The 25,873-nt window shown below is 43.4% G+C and overlaps 2 protein-coding genes across 23 annotated transcripts in view; both read left to right on the top strand.

The window, feature by feature from the left end:
• Positions 1 to 8,685, top strand: part of ZMIZ1 (zinc finger MIZ-type containing 1) — a 326,060-nt gene extending 317,375 nt beyond the window's left edge. For 19 of the 21 annotated variants that reach the window (XM_040702495.2, XM_015288283.4, XM_046942997.1 and 16 more), the window contains 2 exons: positions 267 to 515; positions 4,196 to 8,685. In XM_040702495.2, the coding sequence (XP_040558429.1) occupies positions 267 to 515; positions 4,196 to 4,303 (357 nt within the window). In that variant the 3' untranslated portion in view covers positions 4,304 to 8,685. The remainder of the gene's footprint in view (positions 1 to 266; positions 516 to 4,195) is intronic. The other 2 variants (XM_040702497.2, XM_015288287.4) reach the window with 1 other exon arrangement.
• A 7,442-nt stretch (positions 8,686 to 16,127) lies between these two features.
• PPIF (peptidylprolyl isomerase F) lies at positions 16,128 to 24,061 on the top strand. 2 transcript variants are annotated; one of them, NM_001031226.2, is made up of 6 exons: positions 16,128 to 16,341; positions 17,620 to 17,650; positions 18,586 to 18,674; positions 21,051 to 21,147; positions 21,935 to 22,010; positions 22,437 to 24,061. In NM_001031226.2, exons 1-6 carry the CDS (start codon positions 16,156 to 16,158, stop codon positions 22,570 to 22,572), a joined length of 615 nt encoding a protein of 204 aa, NP_001026397.2. In that variant the 5' UTR covers positions 16,128 to 16,155; the 3' UTR covers positions 22,573 to 24,061. The 2 variants fall into 2 exon arrangements, with proteins under 2 accessions (NP_001026397.2, XP_046798828.1); XM_046942872.1 differs by lacking the exons at positions 16,128 to 16,341; positions 17,620 to 17,650; positions 18,586 to 18,674 and adding an exon at positions 19,953 to 20,030 and having other exon boundaries at positions 22,437 to 22,925.
• Positions 24,062 to 25,873: the final 1,812 nt, after the last annotated feature.

Below are 25,873 nucleotides of genomic sequence, written 5' to 3'. Positions count from 1 at the left end.
TGAAGCAAATGCAGCAGCACAAACCAAGTGTGTTTATTTCCCCTTTGCAGATGACCTCCAAAAAGCTGAAACATTTCTTCCGACATTGGGATATGGAGCTTTCTTTTCCAATTATGCTTTTTTTCTTTTTTTTTTTTTTTTTTTTTTTTTGGTCTTTTTAATTCATTTTCGTTGTTTCCTTTTAACATGCAGTTACAGAGTCAGGCACCGCGAGCACTGTACCTTGTGGCCTCACTTTCTTTTCCTGCTTTTTTCCTCCTCCGCAGATCCCTCATCCCGGCAGCACTGATCAGTCCCATACTTCCATGCAGCAAGGTTTGCACGTCCCTCACCCCAGCAGCCAGTCAGGGCAGCCATTACATCACAGCGGGCCTCCCAGCCAGCAGTCCCGGCAGCCACCCCCGGCCGCTTCTGGCAACCATCCACACAGTGACCTGACCTTTAATCCCTCCTCAGCCTTAGAGGGTCAGGCTGGTGGACAGGGAGCACCTGACATGCCGGAGCCCTCGCTGGATGTAAGTCTGTGTCATACTATCATCTGCCTGCCATAGCGTGTGCTTGACATGGCGGCGGGAGGGCGGGGGGGGGTGCGGGGATGGGGAGCCGCTTCCACAGCACATGCCATCGTCTCATGCTTGGGTACATGGGTGTAGTCACTGCAGCTGAGGTAACAGGGCGCTCCTGGCTTGCTGTGGAAACTCTTCTGTTTTAAGCAGCTGTGTGACGTGCCAGCTGTGTCCTCCTCATAGTAGGGAGGCAGGTGTCTCTTGAAACAGCAGGTCGAGTGTCTGCCCAGAGAGATTTCCCATCCCTTTGTCACCAGAAGAAGGCACTTGTGTGCACGAGCCTGGGCCCAGGAGCCACTGCAGCCTCCAGATTAGGAGGAGGTGGCTGTACATGGGCCAGGTTTGGGCTGCCTGGTGCCCGTTGAGCCGTGTGCTGGCTCAGCTTCAGCCTTGCGGTGCCTGGCGGTGAGGTCCATCCCTGGCTCTGGGTCCTGCCACTGGCACTCAGCAGCAAGCGTCCTGCTCCCATGCCAAGCAAGTGCTGCAAATGAACAACGAGGACATCTTCTACCTCCTTAGCCAGGGCTGAGTGCAGCATGTGACTAAACAGAGATGGTCTTAGTGTTAAGGACAAAAGCAATGTCTGCAGCCACCCACTGCTAGTGCTGGGAGTGAGCTACTTGAGGCATCTGGTCAACTACCCACCTTTTGAAGGTTATATTTCATAGCACTAGGGTTGGATTTTCATTTAAGTCATGCATTCCTGTACTTGTATCTTCTGTCTGGTCCAAAGTCTGCTGCACAATGTATTTTGCTGAGAGAAGTGTTCACTCTGTGCCTCAGGTTTATACCTGTCCGTGCTGTTGCTGTGTGCGTGCCTGTTCCCTGTCCCATGACAGCACTGTGCCATCAGGCAGCCTCGCAGGGGAAGGCAGGCTCCAGACACTGGGAGAAGCCCTCAGTGAGCAATGTCTGCTGGAGCCAGGCTGTGTCTGTCACACAGCATGGTCCATGGCACATCCCTCAGGAGCTGCAGGTCATGTTGGCAACCGGAGGTCTGAGCCCTCAAGGATGCTATATGAGTAATATCAGTAGGTGAAATAAAAATCTCGTTTTTCAGGTATTTAAGTAACACTGTACACTGTTATGGGTCAGGCAATTGTTCCTTGGTGAAAAGAAAATATACATTTACCATAGTACTGTGGGTAACTCTGATGGAGGCATTCAGGGCAAGACTGAAATTGCCGCAGCTGAATGAAGGAAGCGCTGTGCAGTGCGGAGAGCATAGAGCTTAGAAATATCTGTGAGTTCAGTCACGTTCAGATGAATGATGTCAGCAGATTTAGCTACTGGTGACTGTGTTGTGGAACCAGGCTGAGCAAGGCACCATGCAACACTGTCTGTGAGCTGGAACCAAGCTGGAGAATGCACCGTGGGCAGCTGGGCCCACTGCCTGCTGGCACAGTAAGGGTCATTCATTAGTGCTTCAATGCAGTGCTTAACCGGGCAGAAGGGTACACCTCATATAGATGGAGATGACTCACATTCACACCACACACAGCAGAGGCATGGGGCGTGGGTGCCTGGTGAGAGCACTACAGTATTTGCTTCAGGAGCACTGGGTGCACTCTCCAAATTCTGCCAAGTCCAACACACCCTCATGGTGCCTGCCCCTCTCAGCCCTCCATCCTTCCCTCCTGGCCCAGCACTGCACCCAGCTGAGCCCTTGGATTTGCCTCTTGCTGTGAGGGGCTGCCATGAGGATCCCCACACACCAGCAGCCAAGCTACAGTGCTGGCTCCTGACTCATGCACTGTGTGTTGCACAGGCCTACATACGGGGAAACACCCCAGCATTTGGGAATACTCTTCTTGTTTTCAGGATTTCCTCACCTTTACCCTTTTTCTCCTTGAGACTGTATCAAAATATGCCTTAAGTAGCAAAAATTGGATGATTCTCTTTTGAGAAGTCTTAAAAACATTTTACTCTTGAATTTTTGCCATTACTTCATCATATGAAATAGACCCTCAGAATTCAGACGACTGCATCATTAAAGAGCGTATTGTTTTAAACTTTCACCTTTCTAAAAAAAAAAACAAAACACAACAATCCTCTGTATAAAAGAATGAGTCTCAGACACATTATGATAATTTTTAAGAATTGAGTTGGAATATCTATGGGATACATTCAACCATTTGTTACTTTCTATTGTTAACCATTTGTTTACATATGGTGAGGCCGCAGTTTTCTTTTAGTCCCATACTAGGCATTCAGAAAACTATGCTAGCAGGTGAAATGCATTTAAAAGCTCTATATCTTTAGTCTAACACTACAACAACAGCAATTAAAACTGTGTATAAAAGGAGGAGGTGTTTTATGAAAAACATTCCCTTGGGGACATTTTGTTTATGCAAACTTTTTTTTTTCTTTTTTAATAATGCTTAGGAAGTAATAAACTTCCTTCTTCATTTCATGTATAGCTTATTTAAAAATATGTTCATCCATTTGAGCATACAGAAGCATATAAATACAGTACTTGTGTGCTAAATGTGATGCAGTCAAGGTTTTAGTTTTATAGTATTTGAAAACACAACAATTTAAAATGAATTTCTTGCACTTACTGTTACATTTTTTTTTAATTATTCCATGTTTTTCTGTCTTGGCCTCAACACAATGCTGAATATAAAGGGAGCTTATTGCAAGCTTTTCCATGTCAGTTTATAAATACTTCTACTTTTTACCAAGACTTGGTAAGTTGCAGAATAAGCCAGAAAACATTGTCTCTTAGAAAACCCTCCGTAGCTGAGTTGCACTTGTGACCTGTCAGATCAAGAAGAATCTCAGTGATGCTTGGGAAAAAAAAAAAAAAAAAAAAAAAAAAGTAGTTCTATTTGAAACACAGTGTTAGTGAAAACGTAAGTTAAAAAACTTTTCATCTTGATACATTTAAAACCTGGTGGAAATCAGTGCATCTTCTGTTGGTTGTAGTGTTATGCCCATGACCCTTTAAAATGCCTTGAAATGCACATAAGCTAAAGGTGAGAATAATTACTTTCAACCAGAGAGAAAAGGAGGTCATCTGCCTGCCTTGTCACTCCCCCTCCCCTTACTCCTCCTTAGGACTCTTGGTGGGTTTTGTAATTTTGATTTTGGGGCTTTTTTTGATCTGGGTTAGTTTCAACACCTGGCAAGTTCCAGTCCAGCTCGCTGCCCAGCCCTTGTATCTGTGCATGAGGAAGGGATGGCAGCAGCCTCATTCCATAGGGGTGCAGGCTTAAAGCAGTCACCACGCTGCTGCCTGCCAGTCACGTACACCAGGCTTTGTTGATCCACTTTAAGGCTCAAATAAGTCTTACTTGACTGCATAGTTCAAGTTTCCATTCAGTGTTTTACATGAAACTGACCTACATAACTGGCATTTATCAAGAAGGTCTTATCAGCATCACTAGGCAGGAATTAAACTTTGTTTATTGATAAGCTTTGTGATGGGGAAGTTGAGTAATACAGGCTTTCACAAACAAATGGCTACTGCATCACCTTAGGGTGTTAGGCAGCATTACTGCTGTCAGATTTACTTCAATATATTTATATGAAAGCCAGTTTCCTGGAACGTATGGTGTTTAATCCCTTTTTTTTCACAATTGTATTTCTGTTATCTGTAATTTTCCTTTTATCTTTATATTTTATAGCTGCTTCCAGAACTCACAAATCCAGATGAGCTGCTTTCGTACCTGGATCCTCCTGATTTGCCAAGCAATAGCAATGATGACCTTCTGTCTCTCTTTGAGAACAACTGAACCCATGTGTATTCCCCCATCCCTTTCACTTGTTCACATGTGTGGCTGCACAGCGAGGAATCTTAACACTCCTTTTCCACAAAAGAAGGAAAAAACACCTCACAAGTTGATCCAGTGGTGCACTCCCTGCTTTCTTCATCTCAGAACTGCTTTTGTCAGCTTCAAAAACTGCGAAAGTGACGGGAGAAAAAATACACAAAAAAGTGCAGTAATCTCAGAGTCCGCCGTGCTACGCGTCACAACGAAACACAGACAGTTGTGCAGCTATTGGAAACCCCGTTTGTTGTTCATCCTATAGAGAGAGAGTTCTGTGATAAACATAGTGTGAAGTATCTTGGCAAAAACAAATTTTGGCAAGGGAAGAAAAGGCAACAAAATGGAACTGTCTTTAATTGACCTGTCTCAGAGTGTCCTTCCAACGCATGTTCTTCCATTTATTTGAAACCATCTCCCTCCACCCTGCTTCTCCTCTGTCCCTCTCCAAGCACAGGTTTGTGTTGGAGCAATTGTTCTGGCCACACACAAAACGAAAAACAGAAACACAAACAAAGCTCCAAAAAGCACAAATTGTACAGTAGAATGGCAAAGGTAGGGAAGAAATACGAGCCCATCAAGAGAGTGACAGCAGTTTAGTAAACACATTGTCAGTAATGGAGTCCTGAGCATCTCCAGGCCGCAGCCGCGTGTGTTTGGACTTACAAAAGTTCAGGAATCTTAAACACTTCTTTGCAAAGGATTCCTCTGTTCAAACACACACATTGGAAGCACATGGAAAAAATAAAATATACTTTCAATGTTTAGGGTTCTTCTGTGGTTTGGTTTCAAATCATTACCGTTTGTGGCTGCGTTGACACCCAACTGTTGAGATGGTTGTAACAGGTCTTTTTGCCATATAATCCATACAGAATGGAAAAGAGAGGGAGGGGGGAATGCAAACCAAAACACTCTCGGTTATTAACCTTCAGCCTTTGCTTCCTGAGCGTTTGCGTCACTGTGTGTATTGCACAACACATAATAAGACAAGCTAGGTTGAAGGCAGATAGGAAATCGTTGCAGGATGAGGGAGAGTAACATCACGATCTGCATAAGTATTTTTCATAATCAGCTTGAAAAGGGGCATTGAAATTGGATAGACATAGCTTCTTTTTTTACTTTGCTTTGCGTTCTGTTTTCATGACTGTTACAAATAATTCAAACTCTTTCTTTTCTCCTCCTTCGGTTTCTTTTTTTAAACCTTAGGTGCCAGGAAGAGATTGTTCTCATGAAGGAAAGGGCATGGGGAGGAAAAGTGACTTGGTAGATTGCTGCTGCCCTCAAGAGACCCTAATGCCACAATCACTGTCTTGCCCCTGTGATCCGTGCTTCTCGTGTGGTTGCTTCTCCTGCATGAGCTTCCTATTGCTTCTGTGCCCATTTCTGTGCTCTTTGTCTCTCTCTCTCTCTCTCTTTTATAAATTATGTACAGTAGCTGTGTAAGAAGTGCATGTGTGCCAACTTTGCCCTCGTGGTGCAACATTTCAGCTTTTGCCCACTGTAGAGTTATCAGTTAATTTCTTTTTGTTACTAAAGCAAATTTGACCCTACTCCTTTCTTCATCCCAGACCCAATCCAGTAACTTTTATTTGCTCGCCACAACGCGTTTTAAACTTAAGTGCCAGACAAATTTTGTTTGTTCCCATCTGTTTGACTAGAGAGTTTCCTAGCCCTCTGTGTTCAGTTTGCAAGCTGTAAATGGCATGCTATGTGCTTACAACTCTGGATTTGCTTTCCTCACCAAAGTCACGTTTGTAAATTCTTTGCAGTTCTTGTTTTATTTTGCTCTTTGTTAACATTTCCCACTACTGCTGTACATGCGTCGTGATATATATATGCTAGTCAGCAGCACCTTGCTGTAGATATTAAAGGAAATGGCAGTTTAGTTCTTTTATTTTCCAGTAGGAGTATTGAATCTGTCAAACATATTATGTAGAGATGGTCCCACACTTATATTTTTCCTGTTTCGAGTTTTTTTAAGAAAGGCGCTGTTCATTATGCAAAATCAATTATTTTAAGAATTGCTATTGTAAATATCTTTGTGAATATTTTAGTATCGTCTTTGATAATATTCAACATTTTCATGATCTGATTATACTTTTGCTGGTGTTTTTAAATACCTTGTCTGAAAAAAAATATATGGGTCCTTTTTTAACAAAAAAAAAAAAAATTTGAGGGTTCTTTAACAGAATGAGGGAGGTTTTTTTTCTTCCCCCTCCCCGCACCCCTCTCCCCCCCCCTCCAATCCGTTTTCTTTTGAAAAATTAGCCCAAACTTCATATCCATTTACCTGATGAACGAATTGATATGTCAGGCAGTACCTGGACAATCAGGGCCTAGCTCTGTCATGGAAACACAGTAAGAAGTGATTGCCTAGGGCAAAAATCCCACCACCCAACCAACCGATGTTCCCTGGCCATGTGATGCCTGTGGGCTGGTGACGGCAGAGGTTTTGTCCCTTTGCCCCAGTGAGCAGGACACCTAGGAGCAGCTGTCTGAACGGGTGAAGAAGCACTAAGGCAAGCAGCGAGTACGTAAGGTACCGTATTTATATCACTGTGCTGGTGTTCCAGCCTGCAGAGCTGGGCACACTAACACGAAGGGATGCTGGTGGGTGGGGAGGGAAACAGTATAGTACACTTTATTCTGCTTAGAAGTGTCTTTTTTCTTATGTAGGCTTGACAACCTGTAGAGGATCTCTGCAGAATATAAAAGATACCTTGGTATAATACATGGTAACGTGGTTGTGGTGTGGTGCTGCTGCCACGTTGACACTAGGAAAGACCATTCTTCAGTTACAGATGTGTTTTGTAGCCATTTTACTGTAGTAGTTTTCCCCTATATTTTTGCTGCATTGTTCATGTATGTATTGAAGCCATTTTCAGGGGTGGCGAATGATAAACCGACGTTATGCCCTTAGAGTTTTGTTTTGTTTCATTTCGGGGGAAGTTTCTTAAGCCATAGGTTTTGGAATAAAGAACATTTCTCAGTACTAGATGGAATGGGTTGCTCAGCTTTTTTAATTGATTCTATTTAATCCACTCTCCATTGTTTCCTGAGCAGCTAAGTTAGTCACCTGAAATTGCTTTTCTCTTAAACACAATGTTAGCATTTTAAACCAGGTATGTTAAGAATTGACTTTTTGCTAACTGGTAGTATTTAAAATGTATCATCTGAAAGTACCTGCTGGAAAGAATAAAGGGAAAAAAAAAACAAAAACATGTCGTTATTAGCAATATGTTTGGAGCAGTGTTTGCATCTGCTTTGTACAGTAATGGAGCGTTAAAGTGGATGGTTGACATGTTGGAGCTTAGAGAAGCGTTCGGTTTCTAAGCAGAACTTAGATGAGAAAACACAATTTTTACCCATCACCCAAATGTTGGACATACGAGACAGTTTTAAATCTATGTCAGCTAAAATCAGGTACTGTATAGTAGATTCAGTATGGAAAAGCTTCTAAATGAAAATTTAGTTATTTTTTTATCTGTTCACTGCCGTATTAAAGTTTAGAGAAAAAACCTAGCAAATAGGGTAATCACAGTCATTTCTTTTAAAGCTTAATTATTGTATGAAATTCCAGTAGTATTTTTATTCTTCTTTTTTTGTTTGTTTACTTTTTAATTGTTTCCCTATGGAAGTTCATCTGGGAAAGAACCCACAGAAATCTACAGTTCTGCTGCCAAGACATTATTATAGGACTGACAGATACACGCCAATGTCTGCAGCGGAGACTCAAGGGACATCTGTACATATGTAAATGACAAATAGAGACATGTTAACAGAAATGCATTCATTTTCCTTGGAATGTGCATTGTTTTTATTTCGCAGGAAAAAAAAAAAAAAAGCTTGAAGCTCCATCTTATGTGGAAAATGAATCCTGTTTGTTAGCGTTCGTGGAGTCCCGGCATTCGTTTCACTTTCACTTCTGTAATATACTCTGATCCTTCGTTTTGTTTTGTTTTATCTACATGTAATATTTAGCTTACGTGTACTAGTCTATCACCTGTGTATTTTTAGGGTGCTACAGAAATAATGAAGAAAAATAAGGGGATTACCAAAAAAAAAAAAAGTAAATTGTAACCAAATTCATAACTTTGTACAATTTTTGATATTGCGATCAGAGGGGAATTAAAAAAGAGAAAAAAAAAAGAAGTACAATCTGACGTAACACGCAAAAACGGCCATTGTCTTTGTTTGTACATTGTATGTACAGTACAATGCAATCATTTCATACTTTAAACTGGTCAGAAAAAATAATTGTGATTTTTAGTCTTGCAAAACTGTATGTAGTTAGATGATGTGACAACCTAATATTTATCTAATAAATATGTATTCAGATGAAACCTGTATATTAGGTGTTCATGTGGTTATTTTGTATTTAAAGATCAAATTATTTGACTATTGCTAGACATTTATATACTCTGTTGTAACACTGAGGTATTCTCATTTGCTCATGTTAATTTCCTAAATAAATTTGCAAAATTAAGGTCTGGCTAATTGGCAGCGGCTTTGTAAACTTTTGGTTTCTTTTTGGAACACCCTGCTTGCCCTTCTCCCCCCGGGTTCATGTGTTCATCTGAAGGCTACGTGTGCAGGATGGCACTTCCCGGGGAGCACAGCTTGCTGCAGGAAGGGAAAAAGGTGCAAACCAGGGTGAAAGAGACCCAAGCTAGGAGATAAGGAGCACAGACTTACTGATAGGCACAGGATCATGTTGAAGAAAAGGCCCTGATGTGAAATCTTACTGATGACTTGCTGTTTGGCACAGAGTGTCCCGCATACCACCGAAACAAGGAATCATTTCTTTGGAATGAAATATTTGCGTGACATGAATGACACAAAAAGAGGCTCATCTCTTGTGCTGACCTGTGTTCTGAAACGCGGGATGACTGTAATCCTTGTGGAGAGATGTTAGTGGAGGGACTGAGCATCCAGCAGCACGGGAGAATGTTAGCTTTCTCTTTGTTTTAAATTCTCACGAGTCTCGTTATTTTTCTTTTAATTGCAATCTGTCATTTGGGGGAAATCAGTAATGGGAAATAACTAAAATGAGATTTTTTTTTTTTAATGTATTCCCATTTAAAGCTGAAGGTTGTTTTCAGAATACAGTTCTGAGGCCTGCTTAATCTCTCAGCACCCTGAGCTGCTGGCAGACCGAGCCATGAGCATGCACAGGGCACTGGCAGCAGCAGTGGCGCACACAGCTCTGTTCCTGGCAGAGTCCCACACCCGTCACTAGCCACAGTCACACACACAGTGCTTTGTTGAAGGCTAAGGACTTTTTTTTATAGAGAATTCCTGAGTACCTTCTGGATATTGCATTTGCAGAAGTGTTTAGCTTAAACCCACCTTCCAAATACATTCGATAGATAGGAACAACCTAACCATTTCACACTGTGAGTATCTGCACGTGGTTGTAAGTCAGGTACATCAACTACCTTAAAAGGACACAAGTCCCTGCTGTTGACTGAAATACACATAAATAATTATGGATATATGTACAACTATGGATATATATAAAACGTCATTTTCTCAAAATTGGAAAAAAAAGTTTCTGCCTCAGTTCTGCCTTCTTTGCTAGCACTATCAGTTAAAATGGTAATTCAGAACAAAGCAATAAAAGTGAGTTACAGTGCATTCAATGCATTTTTCTATCCTAGCCAATAATTAATCAACGTTTTGGTGTTTTGTTTTCCTGGAAGCTCCCCACAGTGCCAGTCAGCCAGTGTACAGACCTGCCTCTGCACTCAGGATGGAGGCGAGCATTTCTGCACAAAGTGCGTGACTGATATCCTTCAGTGCTGGTTGTTCTTCATGCTTACTTGGAAGTCAGAAGGCTACGGCAGTTCTCCAGATGGAGCTTCTCCCAGATGTGGACACCAGGATACGTATGATGTGTGCATGCAGTACATGCTGGAGTCTCCTGTTCTGTCCTGTGGCAGTGTGGCCCTGCGATGTTTGCTCTTCTGTGGTTCCAGGCAGCCACATGCAGTATCTCTATGCCTTCTGTGCTTGTCATGGTGCCTCGTTGAACAACTTCAGAACATTCTCAGGTCCCTATGTTTTTTCTCTGCTCTTCCTAATCAGTATGGAATTCCGAATACATATTATCTGTGTATGTTGCATTATGTTCCCAGGCACCTGATCGTGTCTTCTATAGGAGCAAGAGATAAACTACAGAAATGGAGGTTGCACCATCTGCTTGTTTGCTGACTGGACAGTGGGAGTGGGACTCCTGCATGTAAATGCTGTGTCAATAGAGCTGCTCTCTTTCCTTTAAAGAAGGAAGGTAGACAACATAGAAAAAGTGGTATAGCTCTTAATATAGAATATTCTCATATGTTACCGCTCTTGTCTGTTACTTCCTAAAACTCCCTAACATATTTGACGTTTGTGAACATAATCTTTTATTTGTTTGTATTGATTTCTACCTAGAGCCCACTTCCCTCTTATCTGCTTAAATTCCAAGTCTGTCCAAATCCTCTTGCACTGTGAATTTCCAATTGTGAATGACTACCTTTCCTTTTCATGGTTTGAGTTAAGACTAGTGTGTCACCTCTGACAAAAAGTTTTCCTCTGTCTGTATCACTGAAATCCTACCAGTTCCGTGTAGGATGTTACTCCTGATGTCAGTCATTGTGCCAATGCCCTGCTCACACTCCTCTCTAAAAGGCACAAAGGTCAGACCTCTGCACCTTCTGCAGAGGTATCTTTCTGTACACATCAGTGTACAGAAATTTCCAGGGGAATGTAAAACCAGTCTACAAGGAACCTAACCAATTAAACATTTCTATTTAAAAAGCAAGCAGATAGCAATTATGGCATGACTCCTACAGGGCGTTAGCAAACAGCCTGGCAGGGAGGGACTTACTGGTTTGCCCGCTCTATGGCTCATCTGTGCTTTCAGGAACTCCTTACCTAAACTGTAAAAATTGGTTTTCTGTTCTTTAACTCCGTCTTTGTGTTCAAAATATTCTATTGTCAATATACGTGGGCTAGACAAGATAAAGCCGTTTCCCTTCATTTAGAGAATACGTCTACTTGGTTTGCCCAGTACGTTTCCAATTACTGATCTCACTGTATTCTTGGTAGATCCGGTAATACACACAAACTTAGATTCTCTCGAAATGCTACTATATACCTGTTTTTATGTAATCCGCTTTCTCTATGCATTTTTGTTTGTTTGTTCTACTGAATGTCCTAAGAGTCTCAGGCGTACCAATTTTATTTTTCCTCTAAATCCAAGTTTTGAATTGTTGTCATTTTGATTGAATATTACGAGCACGACATTGCTGTTTGCCCACAGCTGTTTTATAGTGCTGTTCTGGGGATCCTGTTAAACTATTCTGGAAAATTTAGTTTCAGTTGTCACCCTGCTCAAATACCAACATACTGATTATTGTGAACATGTTGGAAGATAGTTTTTTGTATTTGTTTTTTTCACCATCTATTCTTATATTTCAAATTTATAATTGATGCTTATTTTTCTTTGTTTGTTGTTACTCTATTTCTCAAAACACACTTTCTGTATATTCTTAAGCATGCAAAATCAGCAGATTTTGGACTTTCCATGTGCATCTCTCACTAGCTGTCCTACTGACATTGCTTCACGATAAATCATATTTTGCTTACATATTTCCTTTCTAAATTATGAATGATAGTCCTCTGAGAGGAAGCATTACTTTCATATTGCCCCTACCAAACTGATGGCAAAATTTAGAGGAGCGACACTGGGACAGGATCAAAAGTTTAGGAAAGCTGGACTCCTGTCTCCATTGGCTGCTAATAAAAATTCTTACCTTGAGATTTTAAGTATTTCACCAAACATTTCATTATCCAAAAATGACGTCTTCAGTTGTAAATGTGACTGACGTTAATTTTCACTTGACAACTTACTAGCTGAGTTTGGTGGGACATTGCACAGTCAGATGATTGTCATACGTAATTATGTCATCTAAGTATGTCATCAGTTTCCACACTAGGTAATGTACTAATGCTTATGGTAAGCAATCTTTTCTGTAGTGAAACTGCAAATAGAAGGGTATCAGAATGACAGCATTGGGAAGATGGTTCCAGAATTGCTAAATGGAGAATTTGGTGGAATCTTTCAGCCATTACATGTGTGAAGCTTCATTTCTGGATGTTTCTTGTTAAAAACGGTGGCTAACACTATATTTTTAGTGTTCAACTTTTGTTGTGAAGTTGTACAACCAAAAACCAGGTGTTTCAAAAATTATGATTATTGTTAGAATCAGTTTAGTGCTGACAGAATAGATCGTCCTGTACAAGGTACAGAGGAAGTTGTTAGCTCAAAGAGTCATCATTCAGATGGACACACATGACAAATTCAAGGAACACTCAAGGCTCTTCCAGGCAGATGATTAAAGCAGGGCACTTATGGAACAGAGTAGAGGAGAAGGGTCATGAAGATATGACAAAATAAGGAAAATAATTAGGTAGAAAGCTGCTAAATACTCTGAAGAGGAAAAGAACAGAAAGGAGGTCAATTTGAACCAAAGAACTATGAGAAAATTATTCCAGAAATTCAAGTACTACAGTGGGGAAGGAGCATTACAACCCTTAGCTGGGAGTCTGCCATGCTGCTGGTGAGGAACTGTGTGGGACTGTGGGTATGGCACCTTGCTGCCTGTACCTCTGTAAACACTCCAACCATGTCCCACTTAAGCAGCAACTAAAATTCACTTCTAAAACATACCTCAGCCTAGAATGTCACATTACCACCCCGATAGCCTTAAAATGTTCACTTTGATGTTCTTTCCCTTTGTTTCACCTGGTTACGTTTTTTCTAGTGTTCTTGGCAGAGATTGTAGGATGTATCACTCTGGTTTTGGTTTTACACCATGTAACAGAGATGGGACCTGGGCAGCGGAGTAGTACAGTGAGAGGAAAGGTTCTGCAGGAGCTGGTCAAGGTGGGTGAGCCAATGGTTTGTTTCCAGCTGCACCAGTGCCATGACAGCCTCCCAGAGCAGCCTGGGAGACATGATGGTGCTGACCTCCACTCCGTGCAAAAAAGCCACTACAGGATGTTTTAGCTGAGTATTTCCTGAGCAATTCTGTTTTCAGTAGCAGCAGTCCATCCCCCAGGCTCATCTTACTTGTTCAAAATAAAGTAGCATGACAAACCAGTTCTGAGAGTAGTTCAGACACTTTTACCTTATTACCTGCTCCGCAAACCAGAAACGGCATTTCGCATGTAAGCAAAGTGAACTGACTCCTGTAGATCGAAGTTCCTGCATTACAACTGAAATGTCTGTGTTTTGGAACACGGGAGGACTCCCGTGATATCTGCCATCCCTTTAGTAGCTTCATCCACAGGTGTGCAAGGCACCTGCACACACATCTACAGACATGGCCAACCTGGACCTTCTGATGCCTTCCCACTTTGAAAGAGCTGCACTTCTTCTGCAGCCTAGAAACTTTCACTTGGAATGTCCCTCATGCCCTGCCAGCCCATTGTGAACTCTCCATAAATGTTCCTAAAGCACTCAGGTGGTGCACAAGCAGCCAGGCACCTGAGCACCGCACGACCCCTCGTGTGAGCACCGTGCTTCCATACATTATGCAGGGTGGCTGAGTAATGAATTCCAGGTAAGCAAGGTCACTCCTAACATCTGAAAGGAAAATGCTAATCACAACCGTAAGGAGCGTGAGAGGATTGAGGTTTTTCTTGTATGACAATTGGTCAGTAATTAGTATGAAGTCATGTGGGGAAACTCCCCCTTCACGTACATGGTGTGCTGCAGAGAAGTTCACATTTCCTAAGATGAAACCTTGATCAGAGGAAACATTTCTTATCTATACATGTAACTGAGAGGCTACTCTTTGCCCTTCACACACTTGTATGATCTAATTTCTCACTGCAATCACTCAGTATGATGGAAGGGTCTTTCACCATCTCTCCAGCTCTAGTCCCCATTCATAAATAAACACACATCACAGATAACAGCATAAAATTCTTTCCCTCCTCTCAGCTTATCTTCTAGCTTAGCCAAAACCTTGAAGAAAAAAACTGATGGTGATGGGACCCTCAGCACCAGCACCAGGCTGCTTCTGGCAGTGCCAAAGCCTCTCCTACCCACTGTGCCCCCTCCCTGTCCTTATCCCACAGGACTCGGGGCCCTGGGCACTCCTTGGGATGTAACAGTGAGCAGGTCTTCACACAGATCTGTTCAGTACTCTTCTAAAACCATTTCACATCACGCAGCGAGCTCTCAGCCTCGTGTTCTCATGATCCAGGGTGGTCTTTTGGCAGATTTTTTACAGCACTTTTTTCTGCTTTTCTTGGAAAATGACTCCTCTGTAACTCTCGAGTTCTTAACATCCCATCTGTACAAGTTTCAATTCACTGATTGTGCAGAGGAGAACATGACAGGTGGTTCAGTGGCTTTGTTCCATAAGGCTGGAAATAATAATTTAGCCTATCTTTCCAAGTAGAATACTGCTGTGAAAGAAAGCAAGTTGTTCTCCTTCTCACAAGGCAGTAAGTGTGGGGGAATGCATTGCTTGGCCTACTCAAGATACCTGAGAACTCTGAGCAAAACAGCTCGGAGTGTGAAATGAAGACAGTGCTTTCTATGCTTATCTTTTGTCTTGCTTATTAAATAATGAGCCCTTCAGGGCCAGAGCTGTCTCTTATTATAGGTACACACAAAACTTAACGTCCAAGTGCTCATTCTGGTTTGTGCTTCTAGTGGCTCCTGCAATTAAAACAACACTAGAAAGAGTGCTCATTTATTTTTTATTTTTATTTTTATTTTAATTCACCAGAGAATAAGCAGATTGATAGAGTGATGGCTGGGTGAACTGAACTATTTTCCAGAATGGACTTGTGGCTGAGAGGATAGAAGTCAACTAGAAATGCATGCTGATTGGGCTAACAGTTAAACAAACCCACAATAAATCACCTTATGGCAGCTGGTACTCGTGGTACGAAAACCGGGAGATGATGTACAGTTTCACATGCAGTAGTTCTTCCCTGTGTGCCAGGAACACATGCTTTCCTGATCAGGGCTGCAAGAAGCCATCCCCTGCTCAGCTGCTCCTTCTGTCACTGCCCTGGTGCTGCAGTGAAGCTCCCACTGCCTCATCAGCAGTGTTTGGCCTGTGATGGAACAGATGCTTTGTGAATCTTGGGGACAGGTATTTTCTTTTTGTCTGTTACAGATATGGATCATGGATACATTTTCTACAGCTCATATTATATCTATCATTTCCCTCTGTAATCTCCCTTAAAGCCCATGGCACTGAACACAGTGACACTGGGCACATCTGAGAGTCCTACAAGTCACTGTTCACCCCTCTTGCTTAGAACAGGTTGCCCTTTTGTAAGTGTTACATGCTGCATTCACTGTAAATATCACCTGGCATTTCTCATATTCGAGCCAGACGTGGGTCTGAAAATGATACAGAGCACTGCAAGGGTGGTAAGGCTGGTCCTGGGGTGCCAGCAGGGCGTGCTGGATGATGCCCAGAGGAGTGATGTGCTCACGGCAGGGCGCCGATGCGCGCCTTCCTGAGGTGAGCGACACTGATTAAATCACCTTCAGCCATTGTTCTCATTGATAAGAGAAAGCTTAAACGGGACTGAAAGTTCACCGTGCCACCCAAAAAGTACCAGACGCCCAACAGCAACCCCACTTCGCCTGCCCCCATCACAGCCCGGTGCCGGATAACCCCACGGCGGCTGCGCGAGGACAGCCAATAGTCGCGGCGGCCCTGGAGGCGCTGCCGAGCCGATAAAAGGCGACGGCGGCAGCACTGCAGGGTTCGTAGGGCTGTGCTGCCGCCCGCGTGCTCATGCTGGCGTTGAGCGCCGCCCGCCGCCTGCTGCGCCCGCACGGGGAGCTGCTGCCGCCGGGGCTTGCCTGCGTGCGAGCGGCCGGAGCTCGCGGCTGCAGCTCGGATGGAGCGGGCCCGCGCAACCCGCTGGTGTACCTGGACGTGGGCGCCGACAACCAGCCGCTGGGGCGCGTCGTGCTTGAGGTAGGCAGGGCAGGGAGCGCGATGGTGGCCGGCATGGCGGCCCGCAAGGTCACGAGAGGGCGGGGAGGCGGCGGGAGCTCCGGGCCGAGAGGGGTGATGGGGCGGGTGGCAGTTTGCAGTCGGGGCGGGCAGCTGCTCCGGGCTCCGCTTTTGCTCGGGAGCGCCCGTTTGCCGCCACCGAGGCGGATCGCGATGCCGGCGCCGTGCCCCTGCTGCCACCTCTCGCAGGCCTTTTACGCTGGGTTCTCTGCGCTCGGTTCCGTGTGGTTCCGTCCCGTCGCATTTCTCCCTGTTAAGCAAACCGTGGGTTTGTGCGGCTCAGCCCACGCTGGAGGCGAGCTCGGCAGCCGACCCGCACCGCCGTTAAGAGCGCGGGGCTCAGCCGCGCACGTGAGGCCCGTATGGGCGGGAGGCGGCAGGCACCCGCTTGGTGTGCTGCTGCGTGGCAGAGCGAAGGGGCAGTGTGCCCGAGGGCGCTCCAAGGGCACAGCTGGGCTTGGCCATGCAGCGGGCGTGGGGTGGCTTTGCCCCCTGTGTCCCTATGTACTTACGGGTATCGTAGTGCGGTTCATAAGGATGTTTCCGAAGTGATTTGGTGTTCGACCGGAGCCCATCTCCTTGTTCATCCTGGTAAATGTTGGTGTATATGTTAATTGCACGCTTACATTTGAGATGGTCGGAGGTGAAAGTCCTGCTGTGCATGTTCCTTCTTCATCAGTAAGGTGTAGTAATTGTCTAGATGGTATTACGTGCACTGAATGCCATCTTTATTGCTTCTTCTAGGTGGCATATAGTGCTTGTATTTAGGATTAGTAAAAAGAGGTGTAGCAGTCACAATCAGAAGTTCCTGCTTGTAGTGTGTGTGGATGTGATGTCACGAGTCAGTTTTGATAGGCAATTTCTGTTCTTCTTTTTCCTTTCTGTGAGGTTTCACAGATGGCACTGCGCTAGGGAGAGCCTACTGCTCTGGTTATACCAGCGGGGCTTTTGTCCCTGGGGTCTGTCATAGGTTCCTCCTGATGTTTCTATGTTTTCAGGGCTGTTTTCAGATACTGCTTAGGTCAGTCATCATTAACTTGTCTGAATTTGCATAGCAAAGGATTCACTAGTGGCCATTATTTGCCCACACTGGGCAAACATTAGATTTTTGGGTGGCTTGTGATTTCCAGCAGCTCATGTTTGGGTGAAAGGGTTTAGCTGAACCAGCCTGTTGCGCAGAGGTTTTGCTGTGTATATCTAGACAAGCCAGCTAACTTCTGTTTTATTTTTCTCTTACAGCTGAAAGCTGATGTTGTTCCAAAGACAGCAGGTAAGGCAGCACCTTGTGATTTTCATACTTGAAATGGCAGAAAGAAGAATGTTCTGTGCATCACAGAAACCACTTCCATCATCTTTCTCCATTTGTTAAATAGAAGAATATGCACTGAACTTTATCATATGGTGCTATGAGTGGGGTTGTAGTCTGCTGCTATTTCAAATAGTCTTTGTACAATTACAAAATAAAACAGTACACCTCATGTTAGGCTATCGGTGGTAAGTAAATATGTTTCAAGACAAAGTGCTTTCCATTAAAATTAAGCCACAAAAGAAGTAGGAAAGGGTAAGCATAAGGAATGGTGTCCCTTGCATTTGGGTTCTCAGGCAGCATACAGGGGTTTGTTCTCCTTGCCATGAGTTGACTGTAGAATCACAGAATGGCTTGACTTGAAAGCGACCTCAAAGATCATCAAATTCCAACTCCCTTGCCACAGGTGGGGCTGCCAACTGCTAGGTCAAGTATCCATGTGCACTAGGTCAGCGTGTCCAGGTTACAAAGTTTGCATGGTTTCCCAGGTGCTTCCTACCTTGTCTGCCTATTTCATGGTTCTGGAAACTTGTGTTCTTTCAGTTCCCAGTGGGTGAATTGTCTAAGGAAAAGTGTCGTCTGCACAATTAATGTAGAGAGCAAAGGCGTAAGGTGTGAAAAATGAAACCTTTGATTCCAGGGTGGTGGGGCTTAGGACTAAAGGTACAGCAGTAAATAAAAGAGCAGTGTGGGGGGAGAGCATGTTTGTACCATGCTGTGAGGCAGACTTCAGGCTTTGTATCTGTAGCTGTAGAGAAAAGGATTTTTGAGGATGAAAACGATCATTTCAATAATACTGTCTTTTTTTGGTTCATGAAATTTGGACCTAGTTAACTGTGTTTGATTCTATGATATATCACGTATGGGGAGCATAATGTTTTATGCTTTGTTTTTTCTAGAGAACTTCAGAGCGCTTTGTACTGGTGAAAAAGGATTTGGTTATAAAGGATCCACCTTTCACAGAGTTATTCCTTCATTTATGTGCCAGGTAATGTTTACCATTTGGTTTTACTTCTGCTGCTAATGTTATCTGTATGCTATTGATGTATTTTTAGCACCAGTGATACCAGTAGTAACGTTTTAAGTGTCTCTGCTCTCACTTTTGCTTATTGCATTTCTGATCTTGCTGTGCCAGCTGCTTGGCACATGTTTTGTACGAATAGATGCAAATTCTGTACAGATTCACTTTGAAAGGGAAAAAGCAACTCAGCTTAAGGCTCCATGCTTTTATAGCAGTGTACCTAAGGTGGGGCACACTTGGTGACTGGCACTTGTTTGGGAGAACTGCTTATGGGCAGAACGACAAGCAGTCTTACCTCTGAAGCCAACTCAGAAAGTAGTGTGTCCAATCTTATGGCTTAATTTATTCACAGTAAACATTGTGCTTCAGGAGAAAAAATAGGGAGGGGTGGATGGAGCAGAAAGTGTTGGGATAAATCTGTTAGGGTGGCACACTTCAAGTAGGTTGTTTTGATTTAAAAGATGCCTTTCAAAATTCTCAAGTAAAGCCCATGTTAGCTTTCCCTTTTTTTTTTTAAAAAAAAAGCCTTTTTGGAAGCCCTTTTCTTACTGCCTTCTGCTGCTATAGTGCACTGCATTGTATAATTCCTGGTGGTCCTCTGTTCCCTTGGGAGAAGCTCCATTTTAACAGTATTGTGTTGTAGAATGGCTTTGAAAACAACTGGAAATCAAATGGGTTTTTTGTATTAATTGATGGCTGTGGTGGTCCTTGATCCTTGTTTGGTTGTTTGGGTGGGTTTTTTTTGTAACAAACAGTTCTTTGAACAAGAAGCCCTCATCTTATGACCTATTCCTACCTAAGAAGGCAGACAGGCGGTGCTGTAAAGAATATAATACCTTGCCATTGAAATACAAATTCAGCTTTTGTGGTGCTGATAAACTGACGAGATTTAGCAGTCTTGCTGGGATCATAAATAAAACAGAAATCCTATCCTCAGTTGTACCACTAATTTGTGAAACTTATATTATCTGGTCTTACTTGTCTGCTTCCTTTGTCTGCACAATTGGACATGAAATGAGGATATAGGTGGCCGATGATACAGTGAGATGATGACTTAACATCTGGGAATTACTTGGTAGTCATTATAGAAGTGAAATATTGTCATGGGTTACAATTATTTTTAAGAGGAACCAAGCCATAGGCCTTTCCACTTGCTGAGATGGGGTGTTGATGCGAGTCAGGCAGTCAGTATGTCTAATTAGAGGCAGTCATATCCAGGTGATGGCTATGACTTGTAATTAAGATGCCTCCTTACAGCACATGATATGCAAAGCATACTTCTGGGATTGCATACAAGGTTACTGTCAGAAGAGATTGCTCAAGGTGAGAACACGAAGATGAGTATCACGTGCAGTTCTTGTTGCATGAGTGCTGTGTGTCAGTGCAGTGGTTTCTGGGAGCAGAGCCGGTGGGTTGCTGTGCATAGTGCTCAGGAGCTGCCTTTGGGAGTTGCTGTGATAGGGTTCTGCTTTAGGCTTTCTGGTTTCATGTGTAATCTAACAGAAATGGCCACATCCATGCCAGCAAGCACATGCAGCTGAGGAATTGTGGAGTACCTTGGATGTAGCCTGGGATAATGATGTAGATGAGAATCTACAATGATGGTTTCTGCTTTCCTGAAGAAAAATGTATGGTATAGGGGTCTGATTTGTAGCTTGTTTTCCTGAGGAATGGCCTGTTCTATTATCTTTAATTTAAAACAATAAATACAGAAGTTCTGGATTATGACTCACAGAGATTCTGGGTGTCTTTCAGTTATCTGTCAGTTCACCTGTAAGTTTGCACATTGGCCATCCAATTATGTGATGCAAAGTCAGCACTGACAGGTCTGAGTTCTGAGTCAGCGGGAGCCCAGGTGGCTGCATGCTGCTGCCTTGCCAGTTCTCAGCCCTTACACAAGAGAAGCTGTTAATATTGAATAGTGATGGTGGAGATCTTAGCAGTAAGAGCTAAAAAAAAAAAAAGGTGGGGGGGGAGGATAGAACTTTACTTGTGTGTGGTAGTGTGTTTGGGTATAATGTATTTGCTTGAGGGCCTTTTAATTCTTAAGAGTACTACTGAATTTTTTGCAGTATGTTTGGGAATAAGAATGGTAATACAGAAAGATTGTTGCGGGAGTTAGGGATGTCAGCTGGAGAATATTAATGATATCTAGAGCGTAAATTTGCTTTTAGTTTATTTCTTCATCTAGTTACATGATTTTAGATCTTCATGTATGACCATGCTTAGGAAAACTTGATTTTTATTACTTCTAAATTAGAGCAGATCAGTATATTTTGATAGCAACGCTTTTGGTGTAAAATACTTGTGTGCCAGTAATGTTAATACCTATTTCTTTTTCAGGGTGGTGACTTTACAAACCATAATGGAACTGGAGGAAAATCGATTTATGGCAGTAGATTTCCAGATGAAAATTTTCTACTTAAGCACGAAGGACCTGGTAAATAAACATTTTTCTCTTCTGGTGGCTGTAACCTTTGATGCATTGTTCTTAGAGATGTACTCTTTGGGGGTGGGGAAAAAGCTTCTTTAGATATGCCATGCATGTGAGAGTTATGGAAATATTACTGATGTTTAACAATGCATTGTCCTGACATGTTTGTGTAGACTGTATGAATGTGTCAACCCATAATAGATGATGTTGGTCGCTATACAACCAAACTGTGTGACGTAAATCTATGGGTTTTTGATATTTTACTTATAAATTCTACAGAGGTGAAAATATTGCTTTTTATTTCCTTTTTTTTAATTTCCTCTTTTGTAAGTCATGATTTAATTTTTACTTAGGTAGTTACTATAGAAGTTATATCAATGTGGGACTTCTGTCTGCTGTAATACAAGTACATCCTTTTAAGCTTAAATAAAATCCAGAAAAAGGAAATCTATACATAAAAATATCTGATTAAATCCTAAGTCTCTTCTTTGGATGGCTACTTCCTTAGTACAGGAAACTACTGCTACAGTTGAACCATGGTAAAAGTTAGCTGATATTAATTACACTCAGAGCTCATTCAAATAAATATTACTACAGTTTTTGCTGTGGAAGGAAGAGCAGCTGGGCTGGAAGGAATAGCTGAAGACAAGAAGTTGACACTAGAAATGATTTAGAAATGGTTTGGAGACCATCATGTATGCCCTCTGTCCATCATTAATCCAAATGTGTAGAGGAGAATGGTATTTTCTCTGACATGCTTCTTATACTGAGCTAAAACCTGCTTCTGTTCCAGGTGTTCTCTCAATGGCCAATGCAGGACCCAACACAAATGGATCTCAATTCTTCATCTGCACTGCAAAAACAGACTGGTATGTTTTTAGCCTAGAATATTAGCCTAATGAATTGGTGCTTGAATCCATAGGGGGTTGTAGTTTTCTTAGGCTGTGTTTTAGTTTTTATGTTACTTTACCTATAATGGAAAATAAACAGCTTTGTTTAACTTGGGTGCTCAGTCTGGCCTACCTTACTGTTCTTCTTGACATATCCTAGTTCCAGATACAGCAACCTTACTTCTGTTCTCTGGAGTAAACTGAAAGTTTTAAGTAATGAGTCTGAGCAAAATAAGGCCTTGCTCTCTCATAACATGTCTAAAATCCATTGCTAAATGGTTTTCTTGTAACTAGAAGTGCAGTTGCTTCTTTTCTGTCATCAGGTGACAGCTATGAAGGTCTGCTTACATCCCTTCACTGAGCATATGTTGCTGAGTAAACCTACCTTTGTTACTTCTCTTCCAGGCTGGATGGAAAACATGTTGTTTTTGGGCATGTAAAGGAAGGAATGGATGTTGTGAAAAAAATTGAGAGCTTTGGTTCCAAGAATGGAAAGACCTCCAAAAAAATAGTTATTACTGACTGTGGCCAGCTGTCATAGCCTTTTGCCCTGCTGTTGAGGACAACTTCAATGCTGTGAAGAATGAATTATAAAAAACATTTCTGATCCCACGAGTAGCAATATGAAGCCATATTTTCTATTTAACTTGGTCCTACTTTTATACTTGTATTGAATAATACTGATTGAAAGCATAAAACATGTATGAACTGAGTTATTGTGGTAGTCGCTGCTGTGCTGATTTGGCAGTCTTATTGTGTTCAGAAAGAAGTTAGCACAGTAACTGAGAGCATCTGCCTGTCCTGCTGATAACATTCTTACTATGGAGTGCTTCAGGTGTTAGAGTTGGTACTCTGTAACTGAGGGGTAAATAAAAGCTAAACTGTGAATTACAATGTTTCCTTCAGTTCCAGTAACCCATTTCTGTTCTGACTCGCCATCATTCGGGAAAATGGTACTAACTGGTGTTTTCAGGGCTAACTGCAGCAATTATGTCAGGCAGTTCCTTTGTGTCTCAAGTAGATCCAGTAGAACTAAGAAAGTATGGTTGTGGGTTTCCTGATGTTAAATCTATTTTTGTAGTCTGATCACTGTTTAAAAATGAACTATTCCTTGCTTGCTTCAACAGAGCAGTGTGACTTCTGGGTTGAGTAGCAGCCTGCTTCCAGAGCTTTACCTGTGCAATAAGACCACAAATGAGCCAGATCATGGGACAATAAACTTGCTTGAAATACAGTTCTGCTCTGAGGCCCAATCATGTAATGAATGCAGCACAGTTCTCAAATGGACTATTTTTGCACTTGGAGGATATAAACCAGAGTATAGTGAGCTTATTTGAGTGAGCAGTGGGCTCTATTGTAATTTTTCTGTTCTTCTGGTCCTGCGAGGTCAGCCTGCTCTGGGTATCACTTTTCACTGTGGTTTCTTCTCGTCCATCAGCAGGAGTCAGAATTGGTCACCATGGAATTGCATGGCCAGTGGGTACAGCAAAATCGTTGTGGTTGATGCATGAGAAGGAAAGAATTTAGCTGATCAGATTCTGTTTCACTTGCAGAAACTGGTGTGTTTTTATGTGGAATCCTTGAGCAGTAACAAATGTTGGAACCTCACAGTACTGCTTCTAGAATTGCTAAAGCTGTAAACTATCCATGCTTGGAGGGGGGGGGGGATGGGGGGAAGCACTTGGCTGGTTTTATGTGATCATCTTCTGCTGAAGAGAAAAATAAAATGTGATAGCACTGTTCAACTGTGAATTTACTTCCACTGCATTCTGCTACCCACGTGCATTTTAAAGTAATTTGCACTGCAGTTTTTTCCTACTTGGAGCTGTATTCTTGTGTATATACATGGGAGGAGTGTGATCTTACAGAAAAATGGATTTATGAGCTTCTCTTCACTGGAGCTGTTTTATTTTTGTATCATTTTTGATTTGTTTGTACTGTTTTGGTTTCCTATGTAATAATGATTGTTCTCAATTTGTATATAAAAATGAATTTAAATATAGTTCTGACATAAAAAGGAAAAAGAAAGTTGTTCCTTTCTTTAAAAAGATTGTGGACCCCTATTTGAAAGTAGAAAAATGTGATGCTGAATTGCAGTGTGTGTACATGGGCTTTATTTAGCTTTACACAGAATCACAGAATCATTTTGTTTGGAAGGGACCCTTAGAGGTGTCTCCTAGTCCAACTCCTCTGCAATGAACAGGGGCACCTACAGATGGATCGGGTGCTTAGAACTCTATCTGGTCTGACCTTAGATGTTTCCAAGTACAGGGCCCCCTACCTCCTCTCTGGGCAATTTGTGCCGGTGCCTCGCCGCCCTTATAAAGAAGTATCCAGCCTAAATCTCTCTTCTAGCTTGAAGCGGTTTCCCCTTGAATCTAGCAGGCGTTAGAGCTTTCCAGGCTGCTTTCTCGTTTCCTGGGGGCCCTCAGGTGTTGCCAGCAGCCCGGGGAGCAGCGGCTACTGCCTTTGCTGCGCCATCTCTTGGTTGGTGCGCAGGTGGCAGCTGGAGTAGGCGCGGGAGGCCGCTTTTCTACAGCAAAGGCCCCTGCGTCGCAGTGTTGTTTGGGACAGAGAAAGGCTCTAAGGACGTGCTTCAGCTGCGAGAGGGTACGGTGCCCGAAGTGACTTTTGCAATCGACTGAGATGTTCAATCCCCACCGGCTGCATACTTCCGTTGCGTTCTAACATGCGAGAAGGCGCGAGGCGAAGCGCGGTGTGACCGCGGGGTGGCGCTGCCGCCCGCCGGCGGGCCGGGCGGTCTGAAGGCGGGCGCTGCGCTGCGGCCTGTGGGGCGGGCGGGTCGCGGTGCGCGGGATGGAGGGGGCGCGGGGAGCAGTGCCCGGAGCCAGGGAGTGCCAACAGATGTGCACCAAAAAGCCGAGTTTGTATTGCGGAGTTTTTTCAACAAACTCACAAATGTTTTTGTTTAGACTCGTGTTTTAATTATGTCCCAGACTCTGCTTACATAGGTTGCTTTCATTGGTGCTGGGCTGGGGCTGTGTGTTTGTGTCTGTAACGTTCAAATTCTTTGAAGAAGTGGCATCGGAGGTACCAAACATCGTTCCCTGTTGCAGTGTGTGCACTGCCCGTGGCAATGTATCCACAGTCAGAGCCTGGAGGATGTGAATTATTGTAACGTGCACAGATCACTTGATGTGGCCCTTTCAGGGAGAACGGATGCTGTGCTGCAGGCTGAAGCCCTGTGGCTGGACGGACCCTCCCTCCTGACTCCAAAGCAGTCAGGTCCGGAGGAGTGTGCTGTGGGCCATTGACAGCTGCTGTCTGCAGTGTCGGCAGTGAAGATGTCCTGGGACGCTGCTGGAAATGAAACACTGCTGATGGTTTTGACCTGAGTTCAGTGCAAGTGTATCAGAGGTCAGTGCTGACTGAGTTGCTCATTATTTATTAGGAGGTTCAGCAAACAAAAACTTAGAATTAGGTCATCGCTGGGACTGATGAAGTTTGGACAGAATGGGATAAAGCCCAGCAGCACAGTGATCCCTCCCTCAAGAAGGCAGCAGCATGCTCAGGTCCCCAGTGTTCTGTAGGAGAGCAGCGTAAATGGACAGGGAACCGGGCTTCAAGCCCACAGCCATAGCCCCAGCCATGCATCCCAGCTGGGTGGACAGCTAGCTCTCCACCTGGTTTGGTAACATGCCCTGTGCTTTATTGGGTGTGAGCCCACTGCTGCTGAGTGGCATTTTGAAGCCCAGCTCTGCTGTTGGGCAGTGGCACCATGCATTGTGCTCCTGCTGCGCTGCCTGGCGCTGGGCACTGTGTTTCTTCTGGCATTCCTTGGCTCCAGCTGAGGGAAGGCAGTGATGGGCGGATTCAGGGGC

This window comes from Gallus gallus, chromosome 6, assembly GCF_016699485.2.
Source record: "Gallus gallus isolate bGalGal1 chromosome 6, bGalGal1.mat.broiler.GRCg7b, whole genome shotgun sequence".
In the NCBI taxonomy this organism is placed as follows: domain Eukaryota; kingdom Metazoa; phylum Chordata; class Aves; order Galliformes; family Phasianidae; genus Gallus; species Gallus gallus.
This window is presented reverse-complemented; position numbering and strand designations above follow the sequence as displayed.